Source organism: Mustela putorius, unplaced genomic scaffold (assembly GCF_011764305.1).
Source record: "Mustela putorius furo isolate JIRA1106 unplaced genomic scaffold, ASM1176430v1.1 tig00000785_pilon_pilon_pilon, whole genome shotgun sequence".
NCBI lineage: Eukaryota > Metazoa > Chordata > Mammalia > Carnivora > Mustelidae > Mustela > Mustela putorius.
Genome location: NW_025421480.1, coordinates 1,506,402 through 1,533,412, shown reverse-complemented (window position 1 = coordinate 1,533,412; position 27,011 = coordinate 1,506,402). Strand labels below are relative to the sequence as shown.

Genomic DNA, 27,011 nt, shown 5'->3' with positions numbered 1-27,011 from the left:
CAGAGGCACAGAGAGGGACGGAGCGTGGGCCAGGAAGGCCCAGCACAGCCTCGTGGGGACTGAGCTGATTTACGGACCGGGAGCCCCTGGTTGTCCCAGGCGGCACTGGGCCCCGGAAAGGAACCCAGTCCAAGGGAAGTGAGAACACCGGACCCAAGCCCTAGATTCTTCCTTGACGAGCGGGGTGATTCTGAGCAAACTGAGGGCAGGAAAGTCACTCCCCTTTCTCTTTATCCGGAACTCCTTTCGCGGCACAGCAATCTCACTTAGTCCTCTTAACAGAAGGCAAACGTTCCTGAGGGTGAAGCCAAACGGGTTTGAGCCAGTTCTTGCCGCCTAGAAGACATTTCACACAATCATCTCGGTAATGTTTGTCACCGGATTCAGGAGCTGAGAACAGGACCCCTCGGTCAGCAGTAAACGGCCACTTGGAAATGTCTCAAGGTCAAGTCTACCTTTAGAACCAAGGAAGAATAGAACCTTTAGCGCAAAAGCCCGTTTCCCCAAACACAAGGTGAGTCCCCTGGGGCACATCGGAAATATTTACTTCACAGATATGGAGGATGTTTTCGGTATCAGACAACATAAATTGCTCAAACGCAAACAGTATTCTAAAAATTACTGGCGAGGCTGCTACACACATTCTGATTTGCACAGACCTCCTCTTGGCATATTTGGGAGTTGTTCTTTTTCTTAATTTATTATTTGTTTATTTGTTTCCTCTTCAGGTTTATTCATGTAAAGAAGAGATTGTTAAACGAGGCTCCAGAAAGCCTGGGAATTTGGATATGAAAAAAAAAAAATTGCGTCTTTATTTTCAGCACCTTCTAACTAAATTTTAGGTTTAACATTTCATTCTGTTACGAAAATAGCCATAAACCCCAAGCTGTATTAGCAGGATCTGTGACTTTGTTGCTACCCATAGAAATCACAGACATTTTATGTTACATTTGCTTGATGCAGATAAATAGCATTTACGCTCACACTTACAAATTAGGCATCCATCCCCATTTTTAAAGTAGCTAAAGATCTTGTTTCTAAAATGTTAATAAAGGTGGGGTGCCTGGCTGGCTCACTGGTAGAGCAAGAGACTCTGGGTCTCCGGGTCATGAGTTCAAGCCCCATGTTGGGTGTGGAGCTTAATTTAATAAATTAGTTGATTTAAAGTATTAATGAGGAAGGACATACATAGTTCAAAATCTAAAAATATTTTGTTAATAGTATTTCATTATCACATGCTTCCTTTGCAGTCATATATATTTTCTATATTTGAAAACATATTCCTGAGAAGCGTCCTACAGATTTCATCCATGATGATGAAGGCCCTTTTGCACACACGCACACACACACACTCACACACACATTCACACACCTGGTAAGACTAGCCGAGAGGCTGTCACTGACAAGGGTGCCTGGGTTGCGGGGACTGGCATTAGTAAGTCCTCCCAAATACACACCCACGCTTGTTTCAGAGCTGGCGGCAAGGGGAGAATTCTGCTTCCAGCTGGTTCTACAGGTCATGGCTCCTGAAGGCTGATGGCATGCGGCCCCTGTGTTCTGGCTGACCGTTACTTGTCACTGCCACAGGGACAGAGGGACTGTGTCTTGGGAATGTCTGCACCCTCGGTTTCTAAAGCAGCCCGTGATGCGGAAGCAGGTCTCAGTGAGGTTTGCACAGTAAATGGAAATGAATCCTTGGTGGGGCAGACACGCGCGTGGTCATGTTCGGTGAAGTGGACCCTGCGTGAACGTGTGTGCCCCAAAATAGGGTGGGGGTACAGGGACGATCGTAAGGGTATGGGTGCAGAGAGGGAGACGTTTTTTAAAAGAAATTCAAAACAGATTTCTGGAATGTCCTATTCTAAGATGTTTCCTGGCTCTGAGCAAACAATCCCCTGTGCACGGCCCCACCCTGCCTCACGTGGCCTCCCCCGGCTCCCCCCGCGCAGGGCTGGCTCTGCAGTATATAGAGAGCGCCGTGCAGCCTCTGTGCGTGACCCCGCAGGGCCACCCACCCAGGCGCCGGGCAGGGCCAGAGAGCTTTCCCGGGGAAGCCTTGCCCAGCGCCCGCCCCGACGGCATCTGTGCAAGTCACCGCCACCACAAGCATCACTGCCACTGCAGGTGCACCATGGCCACCGTCCAGCTGCTCCTTCTGGCCTGCCTCATGTGGGCTTTCGAGGCCAGGACGGCCCAGCTGCGGAAGGCTGATGACAGCAGTGGCCGCTGCCAGTACACCTTCAGCGTGGCCAGCCCCACCGAGCCCAGCTGCCCCGAGCAGGGCCAGGCGGCGTCCGCCATCCGGGACCTGCAGAGAGACAGCAGCACCCAGCGGGCCGACCTGGAGGCCACCAAAGCCCGCCTCAGCTCCCTGGAGGGCCTCCTCCGCCGACTGACCGAGGGCCAGGCGGCCGGGTCCTCAGACGGCCAGGAGGGGCTGCAGGGGGAGCTGGATGCCCTGAGAAGGGACAGAGAACAGCTGGAAACCCAAGCCAGGGAGCTGGAGGTGGCCTATGGCAACCTCCTCCGCGACAAGGCAGTTCTGGAGGAAGAGAAGAGGCAGCTGGGGCAGGAGAACGACGATCTGGCCCGGAGACTAGAAAGCAGCAGCCAGGAGGTGGCCCGGCTGAGAAGGGGCCAATGTCCCCAGGCCCACAACTCCTCTCAGGACGCGCCACCAGGCTCCGGGGAGGAAGGTAAGAAAGAGGAGGGGCAAAGGGGCCCCCGAGTCCAGAAGGTACCTTGGTTCATGGTGTCCTGTTACAGGTGGCCCAGACGGGCCTTTCCCGCTGCCTCCGCTGTCCCCGAGACGGCACGTCTGGCACGCGGTGGACAAATGAGAGCGGCAGAGCGATCACACGTATCACTAGTTGTCTGGCTCCCGGGCGGTCCGTTGGGTCAGAGGTTCCAAGTTCTCGTGCCTCCCGGCATGGCTCTCCCAATCTTAGCAAAGCGACAAAAAGAAGGACCAGGTGAGACGTGTGCGTGTATAGCACTGGTAGAAAATTGCCAGCTATTGTCCTTAGAAAACCCTTTTCTGAATCTTCCTTTGGAGACTGTGATTCCTACGTTTTGTCATTAAAATGACCTCTGTGAGATGACCGCAGGTGAATGAAATCATGGTAGACCGTAGGGGGTTTGCTTTTGTTTTGTTTCTTCCTTTAATGTCCTGTCTTGGCAAAATAAAGAGATGGCAACCCTTTGTCGGGTTCCTCGGTTCGTGGTTTGGGGAGTTTTCCAACTCTTTGCCCAGTCCCAGAACCTCTGCTTTCAAGGCCCCGGGCCGCTCCTTGAGGTGGCTCCTTCTCACTGGGACACTCTTCTGCTCGTCCTGGTCCGTGCTGGAAGGTGAGTCCGTGGGTGTGCACTGCGACAGGTGGCACCCTCTCCCCATTATTCGAGAGGATGGTATTTGTGTCACTTTTTGTGAAATTCTGCCCCCAAATACTCCGTTTCATAATTAGTTTTCCGATCAGAAAGAAACAAGTGAGCAAAGCCAATGGTGAGGGAGGTAGTCCAGACGCTCCAGAGACGTCAACATCAAGAAAGAGGAGGGGGTGTGGTTCGTTCCAGAGTCTAGGTGCTTAGGAGATGCGATGGCCAAATCCAGCGCGTGGCCTTGGAAGGGGTCCTACATCTGGGTGAGAAAAGCCACAGCGACAGGTTTGGAATCACCGAGGAGGGAATGTAGACTATCAGGTCCTGTCGTGGGCTAACACTCAGTTTCTTGGGTGCGAGGTGGTATCGTGGCTGTGAAGCGTATCCTTCTAAGGAGACACATACTCATGCTAGGGGTGAGGAGTCAGAATGCTGCAGTTTACTTTCTGATGGTTCAGTGAAAACTGCAAATGTATCAAGAGTGACAGAAACAAAGGAAAAACAAATGTGACCAGATAGTAACAATTGGTGACTTTCAGTGAGCTGCACAGGGTGAGGGGCTTTTATTGTACGATTCTTTCAGCTTTTCAAATAGTTCGGAGATCTTCAAAATACAACAACTATTTTTTTTGAAAGGGCTTTCTAGGGGCATCTGGGTGACTCTAACCGTTAAGCATCGGCTCTTGACCTCAGCTCAGGTCTTGATCTCAGGGTCGTGAGTTCAAGTCCCACCTTGGTCTCTGTGCTGCGTAATTAAAAAAAAAAAAAATGACTTCCTATCTGAGAGGCAAAGTCTGCATGTAAATGAGACTGAAAAACCCAGAAGTCGATGCTCAGGTATGACCCTGGGCAAGTCACTTAACCTCTGCCCCTTAGTTTCTTATCTGTTACGTGGTAATGAAAATTCCTCCTGTGAATGATTCCTGTGCTGTTCAAATGAAATAACTCCCAGGTGTAAAGGATTTTTTAAAAATCCTGTATTTCTAGGGGCGCCTGGGTGGCTCAGTGGGTTAAAGCCTCTCCCTTTGATGAGGGAGCAGGAGGCTGGCTGAGGACAAAGCAAAGCTGGCGCCTTGCACCCCCCCCTCCATCCGCTCCCCTCCATATGTGTAGCATTCCTCAGGCACCCCTGACTGCCATAAAATGATAAATAGTTAACTTGCTGAGATCACAATCCTGCCAGACAGGAGTCTCCCTTGGTTTGCAAATGTCCTTGAGATTTACAACAAAGAAGTTACCTTATCAATAGCCCAATTTCCAAAGACACAGAACTCAGTTCCTCAAGCCTAATGTCACCCTCCCCTCCATAAAAAAACCGAAGGAGGTGGAAGTAGAAGGAAAAGTAAATAAAGTTAAATTTCTTCTAAACCTAAATCTCATTAACAAGGTTGCTTGATAGCAGGGATGTAACATTCCACCAGACTTCCAATTCTCTTTACTTGATAGCAACTAAGCCTTCAATATCCTGATAGTATTCTTTGCCCCAATAGCCCTTCTGGACACCCCTTTGTCCTCACCTACCCAACTCCTGTGTATATAACCAGCCACTCCTCACAACCCGGGGCAGCAGCTCTTCCTGCCCACGGGTCCTGTCCCCGTGCTTTATTAAACCACCATTTTGCACCAAAGATGTCTTAAGAATTCTTTCTTTAATCGTCAGCTCCGAACCTCACCCCACCAAACCTGACTTAGGTTCTGGGACTTCATCACCTTCAGCTCAGGTCATGATCTCAGGGTCCTGGGATCGAGCCCCGCATCGGGCTCCCTGCCCAGCGGGAGCCTGCTTCCTCCTCTCTCTCTGCCTGCCTCTCTGCCCACTTGTGATCTCTGTCTGTCAAATAAATAAATCTTTTTTAAAAAATCCTGTATTTCTATAGTTGGAAGAGACTCAATTCTAAATTTTACAACAAAGAAAAATAAGGTGTGAAGACCCCGGGCCCCGGGGGGCACAGTGATTAGTAGTGGCAGGAAGACTTGTGTACCTGAGTCTTCGAGCACTGATAAAAGAATCAGTATTCATAGAAACATGATGAATCATTACTTATTTCCGACTGTCAAGTGATGGAGTCACATAATCAACAAAAATCTGTGTGTGTGCGCGCGTGTGCGTGTGTATAAACAGAGGCAACTTTTTTTTTTTTATTGTTTTGTCATTTAACAAGACTTGGGGAATGTATTAGCTGTGCTCTCTAATTCCACATTTCTTTTTCTTCTTTCCAGCTGCTCTACTTTTGAAATGGGGACAACAGCCCATTAGAGTGAACTCCAAACTTGGAAGGTCTTTTTTGCAATGAGGTTTTTAAAATTTTTTATTTTTTTTCCCCATGAGCAGGAGATTACATTAGCACAAGAATGTAGAGCTGCAAAAGGAGCCCACAAAACGTCTGAGCCCCTGGCTCGTTTTGTGCAGATACGGAAACTGAGGCCCAGAGCTGGTCCGTGGCCACCTAGTCAGCAAGAACTGAATTCTAATTCAATCCCTCCCACCTGAGGTCCAGTGGCCCTTCAGGACCTTGAAGTGACCTCTAGTTTACAGAACCTAAAGATGAAAGACAGGAAGTTTCCATTTATTTCCAATATTATTATTTAAATTTAAACTTAAATTTAAATTAAGTTTCCAGAATTATTATTAAAAAAAAGAAAAGATTTTATTTTAAGTAATCTCTACACCCAGCATGGGGCCTGAACTCACAGCCCGAGGTCTTCATACACTCCACCCCCTGAGCCAGCTGGGCACCCCAGGAAGGTTACATTTAAATATCGGGAAAGAAACGTTTGGAACAAAAGATAGGCTTCAAGGTCCTAGATCTGCAGGTAAAGGGCTTTCTGGGCAGCGGGAATTTAAGTGTGGGTATGCTTTCTGCAGGGGCAGCGAGAGCTGATGTGGGGGGAAGCCGGGGGGAGGGCTCAGCGAGGCCGCGTGAGCCCGGACGAGGGAGACCACAGAAGGTGGATTTTTCTCACTCGGCTGTCACTGAAACTGTCACCACTACGGTCTTTATGGTGTAATCATTACCTAGAAAAAGGTCGCCCTAGAATCACAGAACTCTCTTGTTCAGTGTGCGTGGTGTGCATGTGTGTGTGTGTACATGTGAGAGAATGGAGATCATATATATATAATTTTGTAGTAATCGTTTTGTAGCAAAATGTCTGGAAACCTGTTAAGCCCAGAGCAGAAACACAGAGATTACCAGATGACATATCAGAGCCGGTTATTAGTGTCACAAGAGAAGCCTCCTTTTCCCTTCGTCTGACCTCTGCTTCCGATCGGTCCTCCCAGAGGACAGCCTGGGATGGGGGCTCGTGTGCAGTGGTTTGTATGGGCCACGATCCCAGGGAGCAGAGGCCGGGACAGGGGAGAGTGAGTCAGGGAAGGAAGCGGAGCCCGTAAGCAGTGGGGGGCATTCTCCAGGGGAGCCGCACAGTGGCTGGTGGGGCTGTGTAGAAGGCAGCAGAGCAAGAGAGCTTTCCCTCGTGCGTCGGACACTCTGCTGTCCAAGGATCATCGCGCCAGAGGGGGCATGGGCCCCAGGCTGGCTCTCGCAGAGGCTCAGGGAACCCGGGGCAGGGCGGCTGATTCGGGGTCCTGGGGGGGACATGGGCACAAGGCAGGCGGCCGCAGCAGTGAGTGGGAAAGGGAGGGCGGGTGTGAAGGAAGCGCCCCAGAGCTGTTCCGAGCTCAGGATGATAATCCCTCGTGGGGGTTACTGCGCAGATGACAAGTACCAGGGAGAAGCATCCCAACCGCAGGCTGCAGAGCGGTCGGAGCTTCGAAGGCCTCTTGTGCTCGAGCTGTGCCGCTGTTGAAAAATGCCCTTTAATGACTAGACTTCAGCACACACTGATCCGAGAGCAGGACCGTAGGAGCAGCACCGGGGACGTGAGTCCGGCAGCGCCCTGTGGCTTTCCTGGGTGGCTTCTAGGTCACGCCCGCTAGAACGCGGCTGCCAAGTAGAGGTCAGGGACATTGGGCAGCGCATGCAGGAAATTTCCAAAATTCTGCAAGAGACATGAGCTTTTCAACCACAGAAGGACTGAATTTTAACAGAAACAAATAAAAGCTCTAAAAATTTTTGGCTGTGGGATACAATACTGTCCTCAGTATTAGGTGATTTTCATAACCTCTTTTTGTTTCCTCCCCACATTTGGAGTGAAATCAGAGTGATGTTTAAGCATTCCAGAGGAATGTTTGACACATTTTTACTGAGAACCTTTCATTCAGTTTGACCTGCGGATACCGAGGTCAAGGTTGCGTAACTTGGCCGAAGTCACATACCGGGTGCGTGGTTGTGCTCAAGCTGTGCCTCGCACCGGGTGCGAGGCGGGTCCGAACGAGGAAGCTCTGACCTGGCCCAGGCCAGGCTCGTTGGCGCAGCTGCTTGCCAGCCTCGGGGCTGCGCGTCCCCTCCCACGGGCTTCTGTCTCCGGCCTGGCAGCCCTACCTGGGAGCTGACCATTGCCGGTGCTCCTGCCGGACACAGCCAAGAAGCCGCCGGTGGACTTGTCATCGGCCCGCGCCCTCGGCCGGCTGAGCAAGGGCCGCACAGTCTTCCAGAAGCCTCTCCCTGCCGTTCTGTTTCGCTGTGGTTCTCGCTTACTCCCAAGCAAGCACATGAGGGGTTCCAGCAACCGTGAAGAAAGGCGCAGGGGTGAGGCAGAGAGGGAGAGGCCAGGAGAAGGAGGGAAAAGGGGCTCCCCTGTGCAGAGCGGGCGAGAGCACCAGGAGAGGAGCCCCCCGGGGCCACCGCGGCTGCCCTTCCTCCCACAACGTCCCTCCGGCGCCCTCTGCCGAGAAAGCGCGACACCGTCCCCACTTACTCACTCTGCAGAGAGCGCACCAGTGGGCAGAGCGGCCGGGAGAGGAGAAGCCGATGCCCGGAGCAGGGAGCCGGTGTGGGGACTCCAGCCTGGGACCCTGGGATCATGACCTGAGCTGAAGGCAGCGGCTTCACCGACCGAGCCGCCCAGGCGCCCGTTGTCCCCACTGTAAAGGAGACATCCTTGCTTTTCAGAACGCATCTAGGGAAGGCTGCGTGTGGCACAAGGGGCAATTAATTTTTACGACAAACTTCCCCCGACGAAGTTCCCACCTGCCATGACCTCGGCAGACCTGGGCTCAAGTCCTTAGTCCTGCCACTAACCAGCGGTGTGACCTTCGGCAAGTTACTTGACTTCTCAGAGCCTGTTTTCTCTTCTCCAAAATGAAGGTACGATGGTCCACGTCAGGACTGTTACGTGGAATAGAGGTAATGAGCGCAGGACCCGGCTCCTGGGAGGCGCTTAATAACTAATAATTAAATTAGTTCCAAGCTGCAGTCCTAAAGTTTTTTCCTATTTCTTTAGAAGCTGTGAAGGTATCAGAGCGCAGACATAATTCCTACGAAACTGCCCCGCCGTGTGGAGAGAGCTCAAAGCACCTGCTAGTGGTCTCTTCTCACAAAGGATCTGTTTTCAGGATTTCAGTATCTTCAGGGAAGTCACCCCGGAAAATGCCTTTTTGCATTCGTTTTCCCCACTTTCTTTATCTCCTCTCTGATTAAAGTGGGCACTTTTCTTTGTTTTCTTCTTACTGATTCACAGGTGTGTACCCTTCAGTGTGTGTCTGTTTCCCAGTAAGTCACTAAGCTCCACAATCACGCTGGCCACATTCTTGGAGCGCAGTAAGTGCGTCAGGTGTGCAGAGAAGGAGCTGGCGCTGGGGGTGGGGGGGGTGTATGGCAACTGTGGGTCCCGGAGCTGAAGGGCAGGGAACTGGGGAGCAGCAAGAGAACCTTCTAGAGGTTTATAGAAATGCCACCGCAGTATTTCTCACCTCACTCTGCCTAACGCTAGCTCCAGTATTCGGAGCATGCACTGAAATGGTTAAAGCAGTTAGAATTATTCCAAAGAACAGTCCGTGATGGTCTGAGGAGGTTGCCCAGGAAGAGAGAGAGCCCACCTCAGGGAGTTTGCTCAACACCTGCTTTTGAGAAACTGCCCAGCCGGGCCTTGCGGCCCATCAGCCTCTGCTCGTGCGGAGCAGGGTCAAGGCTCTGTCGTTATGTTTTAGACCTAAGAGGAGGTGAGGAGACGGGAGAGGCAGACGGAGAGGGTGAAGCCTGTGCTCCAGGAAGCAGGGACGGTGACAGAGGGCTCTGCTCGCCCCGGTAGAGGAAGGGGGTCGCTCACTTACCTTTTGGCTCCTCGGCCCAGGGGGAGGAGGGTGGTGGCTGGAGATTGACGGAAAGTCCACCTGACCTCGTGAATCGGCCTCTGCCTTGGGTACCCTCTTAGGTCAAGGCCATCTTCAGAGCGAAGAGCCCAGGGCTTTTCTTACCTCCACAGACCTTCAGGCAGATGAAAAGAGGAGTCAGGCAGCCAAATTAATCTCCTCGGACCCTCCAGGAGCCACTTGTATTGTCCGAGGGGTTCTTATTCCCAAAGTAGTCTGGAACGAACCCACGTTACTTCTCAGCGAGAGGGCTTGGCCAGACCACGGGCCAGCTGTCATCGCTCCCCGTGTACCTCCACACCTAGACCTCGTTGCACTGGCAGGTGTTCCAGAGGGGCTGGCTATTTAGACGGGCGGACAGCTCCCCAAGACTGGGGAGACTGAAGGCCCTGGACTCATTCCTGATGGTCCCTGGACTTTGGGTGCACATCTAGAACGCCCTCAGTTGGCTACACGTTTTGGCTTAAGGGTCTTAACGGCTCCTGCAGCCCCTCGGGACTGAGGGACTTCCCAGGGCGGGAGGACACACCCCCCGCAGGGCCGTTCCTCCCAGGGAGGCCAGTTCAGGTCTGCAGAGCGTGGCAGAGGCAGCCCCATGCAGGCCTCAGAGCCTCAGCCCGTTAGGAAACCATCTCTGCCTCCCTCTAGTTCTGAGCGCTGAAGCTAACTCCCAGCAACTATAAGAGGCACCTGAGTCCGGACACGTGAAAATCTGAAAAAAAAAACCGAGTGGCTTAAAATTGATGACACATGTGTAGCCAGAAGGGCTAAGTGTTTCATTATCAGCTTCCGTGCCTGCCAGGTTGCATTTGACAACGCTTTACACGCTCAGCTGACGCACTCTGTCAGATCCCCTTCTGAGACCAGTTGTGGACAGGGCAGAGTGCGTGGGATTCCTCCCGGAATCCGCGGGGCGGGGGGGCCAGTTGAGGGAAGGGGTGGGGAGGACACTGGTCAGACACGGAGTTACCACACTATGTCACACTTAGCTACTTCGGTTTAGGATTAGGGTCAGACAAGAGTCCTTGCACGCGAGGGAAAAGCAGGAGTCAGGAGCAACAGCTTAGCTGTTTTAAAATGCAGCTTTATCGTTCGGGTACAGCCCGGGAGCTGACTGCTCCTGGAAGTTCGCGGTCTCCACATTCCATTTAGTAATGTAAATGTAAAGCCGGGTCTGTCTCCTCGCAGGAGCATGTGCATCATGATGGGAGAAGAACCTTTTGTCATGCAGGGGACTGTTAATTGTTGCATTTCAGGCATCCCCGGAAGATGCTGAGGACCTTCTCAACACCCTCGAATCACACTTCACCTGCTCATAAGTTGGGGAATTATTTTGTGTACAAGCTTACTTTATTTATTTTAAATACCCTATTCTGAGCAAGGCATATCGCGATGCTATCTATTGTTTGGGAGCTTCTTGTTATAGGAATTTTTCAAACATTCGTAAAAGTGGAGAGAAACAAGAAGCCCGTGTACCTGTCACCCCGCTCCAACAGCTGCCCACGGAATCCCACCCTGTTTTATCTCCACCCTCAACACTACAGATTCCTTATCTTTTTAAAAACCTTTTTTTTTTTTAAAGATTTTTATTTATTTATTTGACAGAGAGAGATCACAATTAGGCAGAGAGGCAGGCAGAGAGAGAGAGAGAGAGAGAGAGGGAAGCAGGCTCCCCGCCGAGCAGAGAGCCCGACGCGGGACTCGATCCCAGGACCCTGAGATCATGACCTGAGCCGAAGGCAGCGGCTCAACCCACTGAGCCACCCAGGCGCCCTTAAAAACCTTTTTTAAAGTTTTGTTTGTGTAAGTAATCTCTACACCCAACATGGGTCTCGAACTCACAACTCCAAGATCAAGAGTCACATGCTCTTCTGACAGAACCATCCAGACACCCCTACATATTTATTGTCTTAAATCCCCAACACTGTCATGTCTGTGGGAGCCTATTTAAATACCATCCTCAGTGTAGTCATTGGGCCCTTTTCGTCATACTATAAATTTGTCTCTTTCTTTTAATACAGTTCCTAAATGGAATGTGGAGACCGCGAACTTCCAGGAGCTGAAGTCAGAGTTAACTGAGGTTCCTGCTTCCCGAATCCTGAAGGAGAGTCCATCTGGCCATCCTGAGAGTGAAGAGGAAGACCCTGGTATGAAGTTAAATGTCTTCCCTTTTGTCCACACACGGTCTTTATCTGGGCCTGTTCTGTGTTCAGAGCTGGTCAGTCCACTTTGCGGGGAGGGCGACCATCAGCTCTGGCAGTGAGGCAGGAAAGTGGGAGAGGAAGAGCCCCTCTCTGCTCCCTTCCCAGAGAAGCCCCGCAGGAAGTCAGCCTTTCCTAGCAAAGCCCTAGATCTCACTCGCTGCCCCCCACGGGGATGGTGGGCTCAGCTGGGCTGCGCTGGGGGAAGAGGAGAGAGAGGGGACTCTCACCCCCGTGATTGCCACCTAGAAGTCCATCGCATTGTCCAGCAGGTCCTTCAGATCTTTCTTTTTCTTCAGGCCCGATGACCCCATGTGCCCTCTCAGCACACAGTTAGCAGATACTCAGCAGAAGTGTCTTTTCTGAACGGTGGGTACTGAGAAGTACAGCTGCCCCTCTCCAAAGTGCTCCCTGAAAGCCGGGCTTAAGGCAGGCTCTTCCAGAAGCTGTGACTACCCGTGTTTCTGGAAATTACTTCCAGCACAGGAGCTTGCATGGCGATGGGGACGTTTTAAAGTTTTCCAAATACGGTTCTCTGAGACCCGAGCAGCAAAGACTTCCCACCCTTTACACGGAGAGTGAAAAAAGCACAGATAGCCGCTTGTCTGTTTCAGCCAAGTCTACATTTTTAACCATCTATTCATCACATTTTAAAACGTATGTTCGGGTTTTATTGTATTAAAATGACCCCTATACTATGTGGTCCATCAGTTCAGGTTTGAAGAACTTTGTTTTACAGAGGTTTTTTTTTTTTTTCTTTTCTTTTCTTTCTTTCTTTTGTTTGTTGGTTTGAGAGAGCATGAGAGGGGAGAAGGTCAGAGAGAGAAACAGGGACTTCTTCCTGTTGAGCAGGGAGCCTGATGTGGGACTCAATCCTGGGACTCCAGGATCATAACCTGAGCCAAAAGTAGTCACTTAACCAACTGAGCCACATAGGCACCTGGTTTTACAGAGTTTATTATAATGACTTGATTTTTGTTTCATTTTTATTAATTTTTTTAAGATCTTATTTATTTATTTATTTATTTGAGAGAGAGAGCGAGAGAGCGAGTGCACACAAATAGGGGGAAAGGGGCAGAGGGAGAGGGAGAAGCAGACTCCCTGCTGAGCAAGGAGACCAGCACGTGGCTGGGGCTGGATCCCAGAACCATGAGATCAAGATCTGAGCTGAAGGCAGCTGCCCAACTGACTGAGTCACCCAGGTGCCCTTGTTTCTTTCTTTTTTCTTTCTTTTTTTTTTTTTTTTTTTTGAGATTTATTTACTGGGACGCCTGGGTCCCAGTAAATAAATGGGTGGCTCAGTGGGTTGGGCGGCTGCCTTTGGCTTGGGTAGTGATCCCAGGGTCCTGGGATCCAGTCCCGCATCGGGCTCCTTGCTCCGCGGGGAGCCTGCTTCTCCCTCTGCCTCTGCCTGCCTGTGCTGGTGCGCTCTCTCTCCCTCTCTCTAACAAATAAATAAATAAAATCTTTTTAAAAAAGATTTATTTACTTATTTATTTGACAGACAGAGATCACAAGCAGGCAGAGAGGCAGACAGAGAGGGTGGAGGGGAAGCAGGCTCCCCGCAGAGCAGAGAGCCCGATGTGGGGCTCGATCCCAGGACCCTGGGATCACGACCTGCACCTAAGGCAGAGGCTTTAACCCACTGAGCCACCCAGGGCCTCCCCCCATTTCATTTTTAAAAAATGAATTTGATCAGACATGAAAGTAAAGAGTAGTATAACAGACCCCGTCAGTGTCTGCCCGGCGTCAGTCAAATAGGCTGCTCCCTGCAGCCTTCCTCTTTACAACAGATACCGGGTGACAAGTGTCACTAATACTTTCCAGGCCATTTACTCTCTACGAGGTACCTAACATGTGTGATCACATTGAACACCTACAACATCCCTACTACCCGAAACTGTCCCTTTGTACCCACGACCACGCCAGGGTCGAGGGGCTGAGGGACCCGAACGGCACGGTGCCGGGGAAGGGCAGAGCCTGACCTTGACCCCGGCGCCCCATCTCCTGGGCTGTGGCTCGGGCGGGCTCGGGCGCGCGGCCGCGGGGCGCACGGACGGTGGCAGAGCGGCCCGGGTCATGCGTGTGTCGCGCCCCGGGTCATGCGTGTGTCGCGCCCCGGGTCATGCGTGTGTCGCGCCCCGGGTCATGCGTGTGTCGCGCCCCGGGTCATGCGTGTGTCGCGCCCCGGGTCATGCGTGTGTCGCGCCCCGGGTCATGCGTGTGTCGCGCCCTGGGTCATGCGTGTGTCGCGCCCCGCAGGCTGCGGAGAGCTGGTCTGGGTGGGCGAGCCGCTCACCCTGCGCAGAGCCGAGACGGCCGCGGGCAAGTACGGCGTGTGGATGCGAGACCCGAAGCCCCGGCCCCCGCACACGGCGGAGACCACGTGGCGAGTGGACACGGTGGGCGCCGACGTGCGGCAGGTGCTCGAGTACGCCCGCGCCGCGCAGTTCCTGCAGGGCCGCCCCTCCCGGGTGCACGTGCTGCCGCGGCCGCTGGAGAGCACCGGCGCCGTGGTCTACGCGGGCAGCCTCTACTTCCAGGCCGCGGGGTCGGCCACGCTGGTGCGCTACGACCTGGCCTCCGGGACGGTGCGGGCCGAGAGGGAGCTGCCAGGCGCCGGCTTCCGCGGGCAGTTCCCGTACTCGTGGGGCGGCTACTCGGACATCGACCTGGCGGTGGACGAGACGGGGCTGTGGGCCATCTACAGCACGCGCGCGGCCCGGGGCGCCATCGTCCTGTCGCGGCTGAGCCCCGACAGCCTGGCCCCGCGGCGCACGTGGCAGACCAACATCCGCAAGCGCGCGGTGGCCAACGCCTTCCTGGTGTGCGGCCGCCTCTACACGGTCAGCAGCTACGCGTCGCCCGACGCCGCCGTCAACTTCGCCTACGACCCGGCCACGGGGCGCACCAAGGCGCTGCGCGTGCCGCTGCGGGTCCGCCACGGCTACAGCTGCGCGCTGGACTACAACCCGCGCGAGCGGCGCCTCTTCGGCTGGGACAACTTCCACATGGTCGCCTACGACGTCCGCCTCGCGCGGGGCTGAGTGCGCGGCGGCCCGGCCCGGCCCGGCCCTCGGGGCGCGATCTGCGGCCGCCCCGGGCCGACCCGGGGGCTCCGGGGGCCGGGGCGGGGGGAGGGCTCGCGCCGGACCGCCCGCCTGGCCCGCCCGCCTGGCCCCGGGTCGTCCCGGCCGCCCGCTGGTTCCCGCCGCCGCAGCGGGGTCAGACCAGCGGCTCTTGTGGCCGCGCGCGGGGGTGGGGTGGGGTCGGGGGCTTCGCGCGGCGTCGCTGCGGCGCCCCATAACCTTGGCCCCGCGAAATAAAGCGATCTCACAGCCTGTCCTGACCTCCGCCTGCTTTGCTTAGGAGAGCCCGGATTCCGGCACCTGATAATCCCTCGGGGTGCGAGCTGAGCCAGCAGGACACCAGCAGTGTGTGTGTGTGTGTGTGTGTGTGTGTGTGTGTGTTAGACTGAGAGGTGGCTTTGCCGTGTGGCCCCGGACGACACCAGGCAACCATGGAACCCGCCCCTCCGCCCCATCGCCTGGGCTCCAGGTCCCTCCCAAGCCATCTTCTCTTTCCCCAGCAGCCTGGGCTCTGTGTCGGCTCTTACTGGCCGGGGCATGGGCATCCGTTCCCTAAACTACAACCCAGGTGAGCAGATGCGCCCCCCCCATTGGCTTTTAAGTAACTGAACTTATTGTGACCTTGATGTCCCCTTGCCCTGAGTAGGACAACACTTCATCTGGCCAGTTCAGCTTGGCCACTGTCACGTTAATGTGCTTTCAGTCAGTTCAGTTCATTCCTCGTCCCCGAGCTCCTCCAGGTGGTCTCCGTGCTCCAGAGAGGCCAGGGAGAGGCATCCAGGCCAATTCTTGTCCCGCCGGGTCTCAGTCACTGTGCAGCCTCCAGTACTGGCCGCTGACACGCTCGTCTCCACATGTGACGGCCACGTGACGGCCATGTCCCGAGGCCAGCTCCGGCAGGCTGCTGCTTTGTCCCAGCCTGTTCTGTGTCCCTTCAGGAGGTTATTTGCACCAGAGGAAACTCGGGGTGCTCAGGCACTCTCCCCTAGATTGGTTTCGGGCCCCTTCTGCCCCTCTGCTGGCACACGGGCCACTTCCCTTAGAACTTTGCCACCTACCCAGGTTTAACCTGGAAGCTTCTGCCTTCTCATGCCCCAAACCGTCTGCTTTGACAAGAACTCTCCAGAACCTATGCTCTCTTTTTCTCTCTTTCCCTGGCCTCCCCCAGACATTATACAACTGCAGGGATGCCACAGTCGGGCCCTTCTCCTGTTATCTTCTCAAATCTTGGTCTTGGGACCAGGCCTCACTTGGCCTTTTGATTTCCAAGAGAACCAGCACTTTAACGTCAAAACCTTGACTTTAAAGACAAGTGTCTCTACCGCGAGTCCTAAAGCGTGTGCTTCGGAAAGCAAAACGCAGAACGGAACATTTCCTACCCCCTCGAGAGTCAGTCCTTGTAGGGGCTACGGGCACTAAGCGTGAGCAGGAAGGTGAGTCTCTCCACGGGCGTGTTCGTCTGCTCGGGTCACCATGACAAAGGCCATGGAAGCGGTGGCTGAGACCATGGAAGTCTATTCTCTCATCGTTCTGGAGGCTGAGATGGAGGTGTCACCAGCGGTGTGTCTTCTGAGGCCTCCCGTCTTGGCTTGTAGATGGTTGCCTTCTCCCTGACTCTCCACAGGGCCCTCCTTCTGCGTGCATCTGTGCCCTACTTTCCTCTTTTTTAAGAACAGCAGTCAGATCGGATTAGGGCCCACCCCAGTGACCCAATTTTACTGCAATTACCTCTTTAAAGCTCCTTTCTCAAAATACAGTCACCTTCTGAGGTACTAGGGGTTAAAACTTTGACACACGAACCCAGGGGTGACACACCATTCAGTCCGTACCAACTGGATGTCACCACTGCACCCCACTGATACCAGACTCTTAAAGACTAGAACCCCACAAGTAGGAACTCATGAGCTCATTCACCGCCGTGAGCGCCTGTCGCCGCGGGTGTCTGAAGGACTCGTGCGAGACGGTGAGAGCTTCGGGTGAGAAGCCCATCCCCTCTCATGCTGGTGAGGCCAGGCTCACACACACCAGCCCACGGCTCCTTTTCTTTCCCTCTGTCAGCTCCCGCCTCTGGCTTTGGGGCGGAAGAAGAGTTTGAACGAAGGATGGAGGAAGGGAATTGTTCTGGACGTGGCGTCCAAGAAATTCGACGGGCCTGCATCGCTGAGCGCTCCTCCCGCGTTCCCGAGCTCCCCCCTCCAGCCCGAGCTGCTCGGGGTCCTCCAGAGAAACAGAACCCGCGGGAGATGCGGATGTAGATATGAAACGAGATTTAGTGGGAAGAACTGATTCACGCCAACTGTAGAAGCTGAGAAGACCCAGGGTCTGCCTTCTGGAAGCTGGAGGCCCAGTAGCCTGGTGGTGTGATTCAGTCCGAGTCCGAGGGCTTGAGAACCGGGGAAGCCGAGGGCATGAACCCCAGGGACGACAGGGGTCCCCGCTCAAGCAGGCAAGCAGCAGGCACGGGGGTGGATTCCTCCTTCCCCCGGCTTTTTGCTCTACTCAGGCCCTACGGGGACTGAATGATGCCCCCCACGCTGGGCGGGCGTCTGCTCTGCTCTACTGAATCCTCAGGTTCAAAGGCTCATCTCAGTTGGGGACACCGTCACCCCTTGCATGCGAACAACGCTGCATCTGGGCACCCCTGGGGCCAGTCAATTTGACACACAAAACTCACAGTCCTACCGCCTAAGCCGCTCCAGACTGACGTGCTTCCGGGCTCTGCGGTCGCCTCGGCCCCGGCCCGTTCCTCAGTCTCACCTGGCACCGTGGCTCTGAGCGCCGCGGCTGTGCCCAGGACCCCGCTTACACCTCCAGCACACACCTTACTCCTAAGCCCCAGGATCGTTTCTTTATCTGCAAGCTGGGCCTCTCCAGTGAAGTGTCCTGTAGGCCGGGGCACCTGGCTGACTCTGCTGGGGGAGCAGCTCTCGATCCCACGAGTTTGGGCTCCCTGTTGGGTATAGCGATTACTTAAAAATAAAATCTTAAGAAGATGTCTATGAGGCATATCCACTCGGCAAACTAGGATCTCTGCGTTTCCCCACCTCACCCCCATCTTACGTGCAGAATCCGCTCTTCTCGGAGCTGCTAGAAACTCCATTCCTCCTGCTGCTCAGGCCCGAGCTCTTTTTTTTTTTTTTTTTTTTTTGAGTTTATTGGTTTAATTTTCTCTTTTTAAGATTTTTATTTATTTGAGAGAGAGAGCACAAGCTGGGAGAAAGGCAGAGAGGGAAGCAGGCACCTTGTGGAGCAGAGAGCCCGATGCAGGGCTGGAGCCCAGGACCCTGGGATCATGACCTGAGCCGAAGGCAGAGGCTCAACCCCCTGAGCCGCTACCCCGTCCCCCCTCCCCCATGCCCCGGGGCCACAGCTCTTGACGTCATCCTCTACTTGCTGCGGTCAAACCCACATCCGAGACATCAGAAATCCTCCTCGGGTCCATCTTCAGGCACATCCGTGCAGAACCTGAGCACATCTGTCACCACATCTGTCACCGCGGCTCCCGCTCAGATTCCTGTCATCCTCCTCCCGGATGGACACAGCCTTCTTGCCCTGGACGGGCTTGACCCCTTCACAGCCAGGGCGGCCGCTCTGGAAAGCCCCCACGGCCCGAGTCCTCCACAGTCCCCGAGACCCTCCCCCAACCCCTCTGTCCTGTGCCTGCTTTGCTCGGCTCCAGCTGCCGGCCCGCCCGCCTCCTGTGCGAGCTCTGGGCACTCTGGTCTCGGGCCCTTCGTGCCGGCTCTTCCCCTCGGCCCAGCGGCCACACGCCTACATCACCCAACTAACTGTCCCCTTCCTCAGGAGGCCGACCGGACCAGCCCGTTTAAAGTGCAGCTGCCCGGCCGTTTCGTCGGCCACTTCCACCCCTCCTGACCCCGTCTGATTATTTCAAAACTTCATTTCCAGTGCATTTATCATCTCCTGACATACGATATAATCCATTGATTTTAAATTGTCTATACCTTCCGCCGCACGTCCCTCTCTGGAATGTTTGGAAGGTCATCAAGAAGACAGGACTCCCGGCTGATGTGTGAGCCGGACGCTGGTGACTGGAGAGCCTCGCGCCGCCCGCACCCCCGGCCTTGGATGCCCCCAGAGAGCGAGACAGTCCTGTGCTGGTAAGATCACCTGCACCAGGACGCCTGGGGGCTCCTTGGATTCAGCGTATGCCTTTGGCTCCAGTTAGGATCCCAGGGTCCTGGGATCCAGCCCCACATGGGGCTCCCTGCTCAGCGGGGGTCTGCTTCTCTCTCTCTGCCTCTCTGTCTCTGACAAATAAATAAATACAATATTAAGAAGAAGAAGAGAAGACCAGCATTTATGTGACATTAACTTTTAAGATGTAGAGGGCGGGCGTGGGGTTGTCCTCGTCCAAGACAAGGCTTGCGGCAGTGCCCTTGCGTATTAACGCTGCAGCGGCGGTTTCCTCCTTCAGCCTCTCCCTGCCTTCCGAGTGCGGGGTCAGGGTCAGGTCACACCCGGGGAGCGCGGGGTCAGGGTCAGGTCACACCCGGGGAGCTCCCCAGGGGCTTACGAGCCAACATGCGGCGAGCCAGCCCGGAGACACAGGACATGGGCCCTGGAAATGAGGCATCTGTGTGTGGGGGGCGGGGGGATCCTCAGGCTGCCAGCGGCCTCTGTGAGGGGCGGGGGCTGCGGGGCCTCGTTTGTCACATGCTTGTGGACGGCCACGTGAGTACGGGGATGCCCCCCAAACACTAGCTGCTGTAAGGGGTTTATCTGAGAAAGCCGGCATCGCTCACTGCGGCAACGCAGAGGACCAGACAGGTGGCTCAGGGGGGCTGGATGGCGAAGAAGGCCTGCGAAGGGCTGAGCTGGAGGCAGCCGGCAGAGCCCAGGTCAGAGGAGAGCATGGGAGTGTCCCCCGCCCTACTGGCTTGGGGGCTGGCAGACCCCATGGGAGAGCAGGGGAATAAGCAAGAAGCCTTAGCAGATGGCGCCGCAAAGCTAAGACCCGAGCCCTTGTGACAAAGCCTGGTTTGGGAACGGAGAGGTAAAATCTCTGGGTAAGTGATGGGAATGAAGGCGGTGGAGGGGTGGCCGCCCCGGGTGGCTCCGTGGGTTAAGCCTCTGCCTTCAATTCAGGTCATGAGCAGGGAGCCTGCTTCCCCCTCTCTCTCTGCCTGCCTCTCTGCCTACTTGTGATCTCTCTGTCAAATAAATGAATAAAATCTTTAAATTAAAAAAAAAAAAAAAAAAGACGGTGGAGTGGTGATTGAGGAGGAACAAACAAAATGCTCCAGGCTGTCTGTCCCCTAAAACAAAGGAGAACTTTAAACAGCCATTCCCCCAAAGCTCCTAGGAAAAAGCTGGCATTTTTTCTCTGGCCCTTGAGGTTGTAAATCTTGTCCTGCTTTGAAATGCACCCCCCACCCCAGGAAATAACCAAAACATGGCCCAGAGACTGGAAGGGGAAAAAGGAGGGAGTAGAAGCTTTATAGAACCCCGACTCCCTTGCCCCAAGTCTAACCCGCAAGCTCCATTGGTCGCAAGTGTCAGTGAAGAGCCCTGTGAAGGGTACCTGGCTCTTGGTTGGAGTTTTGGAACAAAAGCTGAAGGGATACAGAAAGTTCCAGAAGGTTTGTGAAAAGGGAATTTTGAGAAACAAATTTTATGTGTCGTCAAGCTAAGACTGGAATGGATTTATGTATTTTTTAAAGAGTTTTAATATCCAACAAACACTGGTGAAAAAAATTGAATTTGTTTTTCTATTAATGGGAAAACGTTTTCTCAGATAATTACTTTTTTGGAAAAAGAAATTGTAAGCAAAGGTTTTTCTTTACCTTTAATGTCATCTGCCTAGAAAAGAGAGAGCCTGTCTTCATCAGGTCTTTGATTCTTAAGAAACGGAGTCTTATCACAGAGGCTACGTTGGTTTTTTTTACAACTATGTAAATTTTGCATACATAAAATTTCATGGGAAACACTGTCAAGTAACAAGTGATGCTAAACTCTCTTTGGGCTGTGTTAGTATGAAATTTCAAACATCTGATACATACTGGTGTCATGATAATAACATTTTAAAATGTACGTCACAGAAATGACCAAATTTCCCTGTCGACTACATGATACTGGACTTTCATCAGATTTTTAACTAACATGGCCATTTTTTTTTAAAGGTTTTATTTATTTATTTGAGAGAGAGAGAAAGAGAGAGAGCACTTGAGGAGGGGGAGGGTCAGAGGGAGAAGCAGCCTCCCGAGCAGGGAGCCCGATGCAGGACTCGAGCTCAGGACTCCGGGATCATGACCTGGGCTGAAGTCGCCCAACCAACTGAGCCACCCAGGCGCCCTATCATGGCCATTTTGAAAGTCTTTTATCATTTCCAGACTGTTACTATTTTATTCTGATACTCTGGTTGCTGCCGATGGCAGGGCAGGGGGCGAATATCCCTGTTAAAGTCCTTCATCCTCAAGGAAATTCAATAAAAAGTACTTTGAGGGTTTCTGATAACTAAGATCAACTTGCCTCATGTGGGAGGGAGAAGACAAGCCTTCCACGGGCTCCCCCAGGCCACCTGCACAGCCTGCGACGGTGGCCCTTGTCCTTCCCCGCAAGCCAAGCAGGCCCACGGCACTGACAATACGACGCTGACCTGTGCAGATTGGCCTCTGCTGGGGACCCCTGCCAGGGGAGGGGCAGCGAAGCCACAGAAAATTCAAGGTCCAGGCACCGCCGAAAGGTTTCAGGAATCGTCCTGTCCGATAAGACTCAGGGTTGTCCCACAAGCCGTGATCCATGAGGTACGAGCTTATCCGATCGCCAAGAAGGAGAAAGAGGTGCCCATCTTTGTAGGGATTTGGGGGTCTGGAGGACTTTTATTCCCCATCTGGCACAGAGCCTCTGACCCTTATGCTGCCTGGTAAAGAAAGGGCACCTATAGGCTGGGGGTCAGACAACAAGCTGCCTTTGAGAAAGCCGAACTCCGTGTGAAGCAGATCAAAGCTGTGGCCATCTCCCCAGCAGGGCTGCCCCAGGGTCGTGTGTGACCGGGACTCCAGAAGGTATGGGCTGGGTGCTGTGGCAGAAAAAATACACAAGGAGAGAGCACCCCTGGGATACGGGTCTCAGCTCTGAAAGGGGACCGAAGCCCAATATACCCGAGCAGAGCCCCCACTGCTGGCAGGTGCACACGCTCCTCCAGGTACAGCCTCCCACACGGCAGCCATCGGGCCAGCGATCACTCATGAGCCCTGACCACTGACCCATTGCACTGGCGACCCCGACAGTGGGAAGCCAAGAGATAGATGACCATGGATAAGCCTATATGGGGTCAGGATATGTGGCAAGACATCTGGGGGCGTCTGCAAGAGCTTGAGGCAGACCTCCCTGTTTTCCACGTCCCAACTCACGAGGGGCTGACACGCCCCCCGCCCCCGCCCAAGCAGCTCGCAAGCTGGGGACCCAGCCTGGGAAGAGCCCTAACTACTGAGTCTTCGGTAGACACAGCGGGTTGGGCACACAGAAAGAGTGGCCACCGCGATGTCCAAGGAAGACGGCAGATTGACATGAATGCTGGATTGTTCCTTGAGTACAGAGACGTAGTTAATGTAGGAAAAGCATGACCGTGTGTTCCCAGCGACACCCAAGGTAACCACCAAGAGAGTCTGAGACCATCCACCAGAGTTCCGGGCCCATGAGGGACTGGCAAATTGGTCCTGTTGGCCCCTCCTTCCAAGCGAGGGCTTTACATATGCCTGGGTTTGTGGACCCTGCGTGTGGCCTAACACCACCTCGCCCCTGTCCTCACACAAACCAAGCTGCCAGCAAGAGGGGGAGACACACAACCACACATAGACACCCTCCTCACCGAGACAGCCTCTGGAGACCACATTTCAAAATCACGACATTGAGCAGAGGTTCTGTCTCCGCTGTAACCCGCAAGCCGCAGGGTGGGCGGAAAGAAAACATGACTATTAAAGGAGCAGATCAAGTTACTAACAATGGTGGGGCGGGCTGAAGCTCTGGCCCAGTCTTGCATACGCTTGAATGATCGACCACGGGGCCTGTGCCCAGATGCCAGCCCGGGGACCCCCGTGGAGGCACCCAAGGCTTTAACGGTATGGAAGTCATGGGAAACGGCCAGCACCCCACCCCCGACTCTCAACCGGTGTGAATGCCCCTGAGGACACCAAGCCCATCTCATCCCACAGGGATGGCGGACTTACTTGGCCCTTCGGGGTGACAGGGAAGTACTCCATCTCCACAGCAGGCAAGACCTGCTGAAATGCACCCTTGAGAGCGCCTGGATGGCTCAGTCGACTCAGCATCTGCCTTCGGCTCAGGTCGTGATCCTGGAGTCCTGGGATCGAGCTCTGCGCTGGGGGGTGGCGGTCCCTGCTCAGCGGGGAGTCTGCTTCTCTCTCTACCACTCCCCCTGCTCCTGTTCTTTCTCAAATAAATAAATAACATCTTTAAGAAAAAGAAAAAAAAATAAGTTCAGCCAGCAAGTCTTAAAGACTAGCAGACAAAGCCTGTCTTTTCTGAACACTGAAACGCTGAAGTCATCTCAGGGTTATTCGGATAGAACACGGTGTTCATACCCGAGGAGTCTGCTAACGGGTCGTCTTTACTCAATCACGTGACACAAAGGGACACCCTGATTGATCCGACCTCCAGCTTAGGGGACTTGATAAACCAGTAGTTCAGATCAGAGGCTGTCGTAGAAAAATGAGTCACTGCTTTCAGGCATCACCGCCTGAATCAGTGACTTCTCTTGCGTGCTCCCGTGACGTGTGCCTCCGGTACCCCAGCCAGCCCGCACAGGGGCCACCCCGGAGACGGCCCCTGAAGACCCTGCTGACCACCCAGGACCCGTCTGGGAAGAGGGAGTGGCTCACTAGACTGCAAGGGCGGCCACGGTCATCACTGGGGAGGCCTGGGGAAGCTCCTCCCCAGGAGGGGATCGCGGGTTGCCCCGGAGCTGGACCTGGTGCAGAGGCCCCTCACCTCCCTTCCTTGTGCTGGGAATGTGGCTCGTGCTGGCCTCTCCTCCTCCCCGGGGCAGCTCCGAGGGCTCAGCCTGGACGCGGTGAGGAGGTATTGAAGACACCTGCAGGACAGACACACCTGAGCCCCGTGAAGGCCTCTCTATAAACGTTCGAGACGTGGCCAGTAATGCAAGGGTCCTGTCATCCTGCTGCCACCCAAGACAAGCCTGTGTGGTAGCACCCTGTGCTTGTGAAGTCCGCCACCTACCATGCTGGGGGGCCCGGTCCTCCCCTTCTCCGCCCCCCACCCCTACACCACCTCCTGCACGCCGGGGCTGGCTTCAGATTTCACCTGGGAAGCTCCCTAGGTGATTTCAAACCAAAAACACCTTCCATGGAGTCAGGAATTGGGGTCAGGAACTGACGGTTTTGTTCAGTGATAAGTCCCTAGAGCAGTGCTTGGCTCACATAGTAGCCAATATTTTTTATTTTTTATTATTCTTTTTAGTCCATTTGTTTCCTAGCAATTTAATTTTAAAAAAATATTTTATTTATTTGTCAGAGAGAGAGAGAGAACGCACAAGCAGGGGGAGCAGCAGGCAGAGGGAGAAGCAGGCTCCCTGCTGAGCAGCGAGCCCCGTGTGGGCCTCGATCCCAGGACGCTGGGATCTTGACCTGAGCTGAATGCAGATGCTTAACTGACTGAGCCACCCGGGTGCCCCTTTTAATTCATATTTTTTTTTAAAACAAATACGTGAACTGAAAAAAACATCCTGGAACTTGTTCAGAAATAACTGGAGGGGCGCCTGATTGGCTCAGTCGGTGGAACACGCAACTCTTCCATGTTCCATGAACTCTTGTGGGTTCAAGCCCCATATTTGGGGGGGGGGGGTGTAGAGATTACTTAAAAGTAAAACCTTAAAAAAACAAAAGAACTGGAAATAAAATACCACAATGGTTAGTCTTTCTTACTTTTGCCCTCCTGGATTCTATTCTTAACTGGCCGTTTGACCTTTGCCAAACCACTTGACCTCTCTGTTCCAGCACGGTCTCGTAGAACTTTCTGCAACGTTAGTCGTGTTCTAGATCTGCAGCATCCAGTATGGTGGCCACTAGTCTCATAAAGCTCCCGAGTAGTGGAAATGTGGCTAGCACAACTGAGGAACTGAGTTTTATTTAATTTTAATGAATTTAAATTTAAGTAGCCACACGTGGCTACTGGCTATCCTACTGGACAGTGCAGGTTTGTTTCGTCTTCTGACGGAGGAGGTCGGGACTAATGGGAGCACCCAGCTGGCGAGGACAGGCGCTCCACGCACGCTCCCCCCGACCCCTGCCCCGTGCTGCTGCAAGGAAGCGCACCTGATCAAAGGTTGGGTGGGGGGACCAGAGTACATTTTTAAGGACAGGCTTGGAGAGAGGACACCCACAGGGACCCTACGAAGTAGATGAAATAAAAGCACCTCAGGAGATGCCCAGGTGGCTCAGCCGGTTGGGCGTCTGCCTTTGGCTCGGGTCATGATCCCAGGGTCCTGCAAGGTAAGTCCTGCGTCGGGCTCCGTGCTCAGCGCGGAGCCTGCTTCTCCCTCTGCCTGCTGCTCCCCTGCTTGTGCTCCCTCGCTCTCTGAATATCAGGATAGTTTTCATATGTGGATTTAAATTTTTTAAATGCTATTTTTAAAGATTTTATTTGACAGAGATAGAGAGTGCAAGTGGGGGGAGCAGGAGAAGCAGGCTCCCTGCTGAGCAGAGACCCCGATGTGGGGCTCGGTCCCAGGACTCTGAGATCATGAGCTGAGAGGAATGATCACATTTTTTATGTTTTCAAGCTGCTCCAACGAGCCTCAGAATCCTTAGAAGTACTTTGGGGGCTGGGGGTAGGTGCAGAGTCTCGACCTTGGATCTGAACAAGACTTCTCTCCCACTCTGCACATGGCTTCTTTTCAGCTTGGGTTTCTTCTGCTACAGCGTTTGAAATGCACTTAAATCTCCTAGAAGCACAGCTTGAAAGTACTGTCCTTAAATGTGCACGACCATTAGCCCGGCACCAGCAGACACAACACAGCTCAGTTAAACGAGTGCATAGGCCACAAGACTGTAATGTGCCCGGCTGAGCTTTGAAAACCCAAATCTCTCCTAGTTCTCCGGAGCGCAGTTCTTTAAAGTCACAGATTCCTGGACTTCTCACCAACCTGATTTAATAAACACTGAAGTCTCGCCTTTTTTTTTTTTTTTTAATTCAAATACAATTGACGACTCTCCATAGAACAAGGCAAATGAAAGCTCAAATGTGAATGTAAATCATTGACTTGGCTTGAAAAACCGAAGATAGCCCTAGTGCATTCGTGAGGATAAACACCACTCAGCCGTGAGGAAAGGAAGAACAAAGATGTTCTAAGACAAGACCCGCTTCAAAGACACCCCCAACCTCCTGGCGGGCTCTCACAGCCGGCTCAGACTCTGCAGTCTTCAGCGGGGGAAGGAGGCGGCGCGGGGGGTTCTGAAGGGCCAGCCACGCCAGCAGGGCCTTGCTCCGAGTCCAGAGTGGGGGGCATCTCCCCGGCTTCATCACTTTTCTTGGTAGATATCTCTTCTCTGGGAGGAAAGGCAGAGTGAATTTTTTTTTTTTTTAAATATACAGGATTCTGAGGGGGCGGGGGAGAACAGAACAAAGGAAACCCCCAGACCCCAGGGAGAACCAGTCATCACGCTGATGGACATCCTTCCTGACTCCTCTACCCAGGCCTACAGAGCTCTCAGCCAGCAGAAGGGAGAGGGACTCTGGCCAGGCTTCAGTCACCACTCAGCTCTTCTCAGGGCCCAGCTGTCCCCTCCACTGGCCCCGTGGGTCCAGCCCTACCAGCCTGTGCCCTGTCATGTCAGCTGAGCACAGGCTCGCTCTCTCTCGCTCTCATTTCAGCTAGTCTCTGGCTAGTTCAGCCTTTCTAAAAAAAATTTTTTAATTAACTTCTTTATGGGTTGGAGGGGCAGAGGGCAAGGAGAGGGAGAACCCCAAGCGGACTCCCCACTGCGCACAGAGCCCCACAGGGGGCTTGATCTCATGACCCGGAGATCATGACCCAAGCTGAAACCAAGAGTTAACTGGTCGCTCACCTGACTGAGCCACCCAGGCAGCCCTGCCCAGTTCAGCCTTAAGTCCACTCTGTCCCTCTTTTCT

General features: G+C 53.8%; 1 protein-coding gene across 1 annotated transcript; it reads left to right on the top strand.

Moving 5' to 3' along the window:
* Nucleotides 1-1,795: 1,795 nt before the first annotated feature.
* Nucleotides 1,796-14,876, top strand: MYOC (myocilin). Its single transcript, XM_045084609.1, has 3 exons — nt 1,796-2,696; nt 11,611-11,736; nt 14,053-14,876. The coding sequence occupies exons 1-3, from the start codon at nt 2,132-2,134 to the stop codon at nt 14,835-14,837; spliced, it is 1,476 nt and encodes a 491-aa protein (XP_044940544.1). The 5' UTR covers nt 1,796-2,131; the 3' UTR covers nt 14,838-14,876.
* Nucleotides 14,877-27,011: the final 12,135 nt, after the last annotated feature.

Excerpts from the sequence above, each read along its gene's own strand:
- MYOC (XM_045084609.1), top strand. The coding sequence starts at position 2,132 with ATGGCCACCGTCCAGCTGCTCCTTCTGGCCTGCCTCATGTGGGCTTTC. Across the intron at positions 2,697-11,610 it reads ACCAGGCTCCGGGGAGGAAG|TTCCTAAATGGAATGTGGAG; the intron begins GTAAGAAAGAGG and ends CTTTTAATACAG. Across the intron at positions 11,737-14,052 it reads GAGTGAAGAGGAAGACCCTG|GCTGCGGAGAGCTGGTCTGG; the intron begins GTATGAAGTTAA and ends CGCGCCCCGCAG.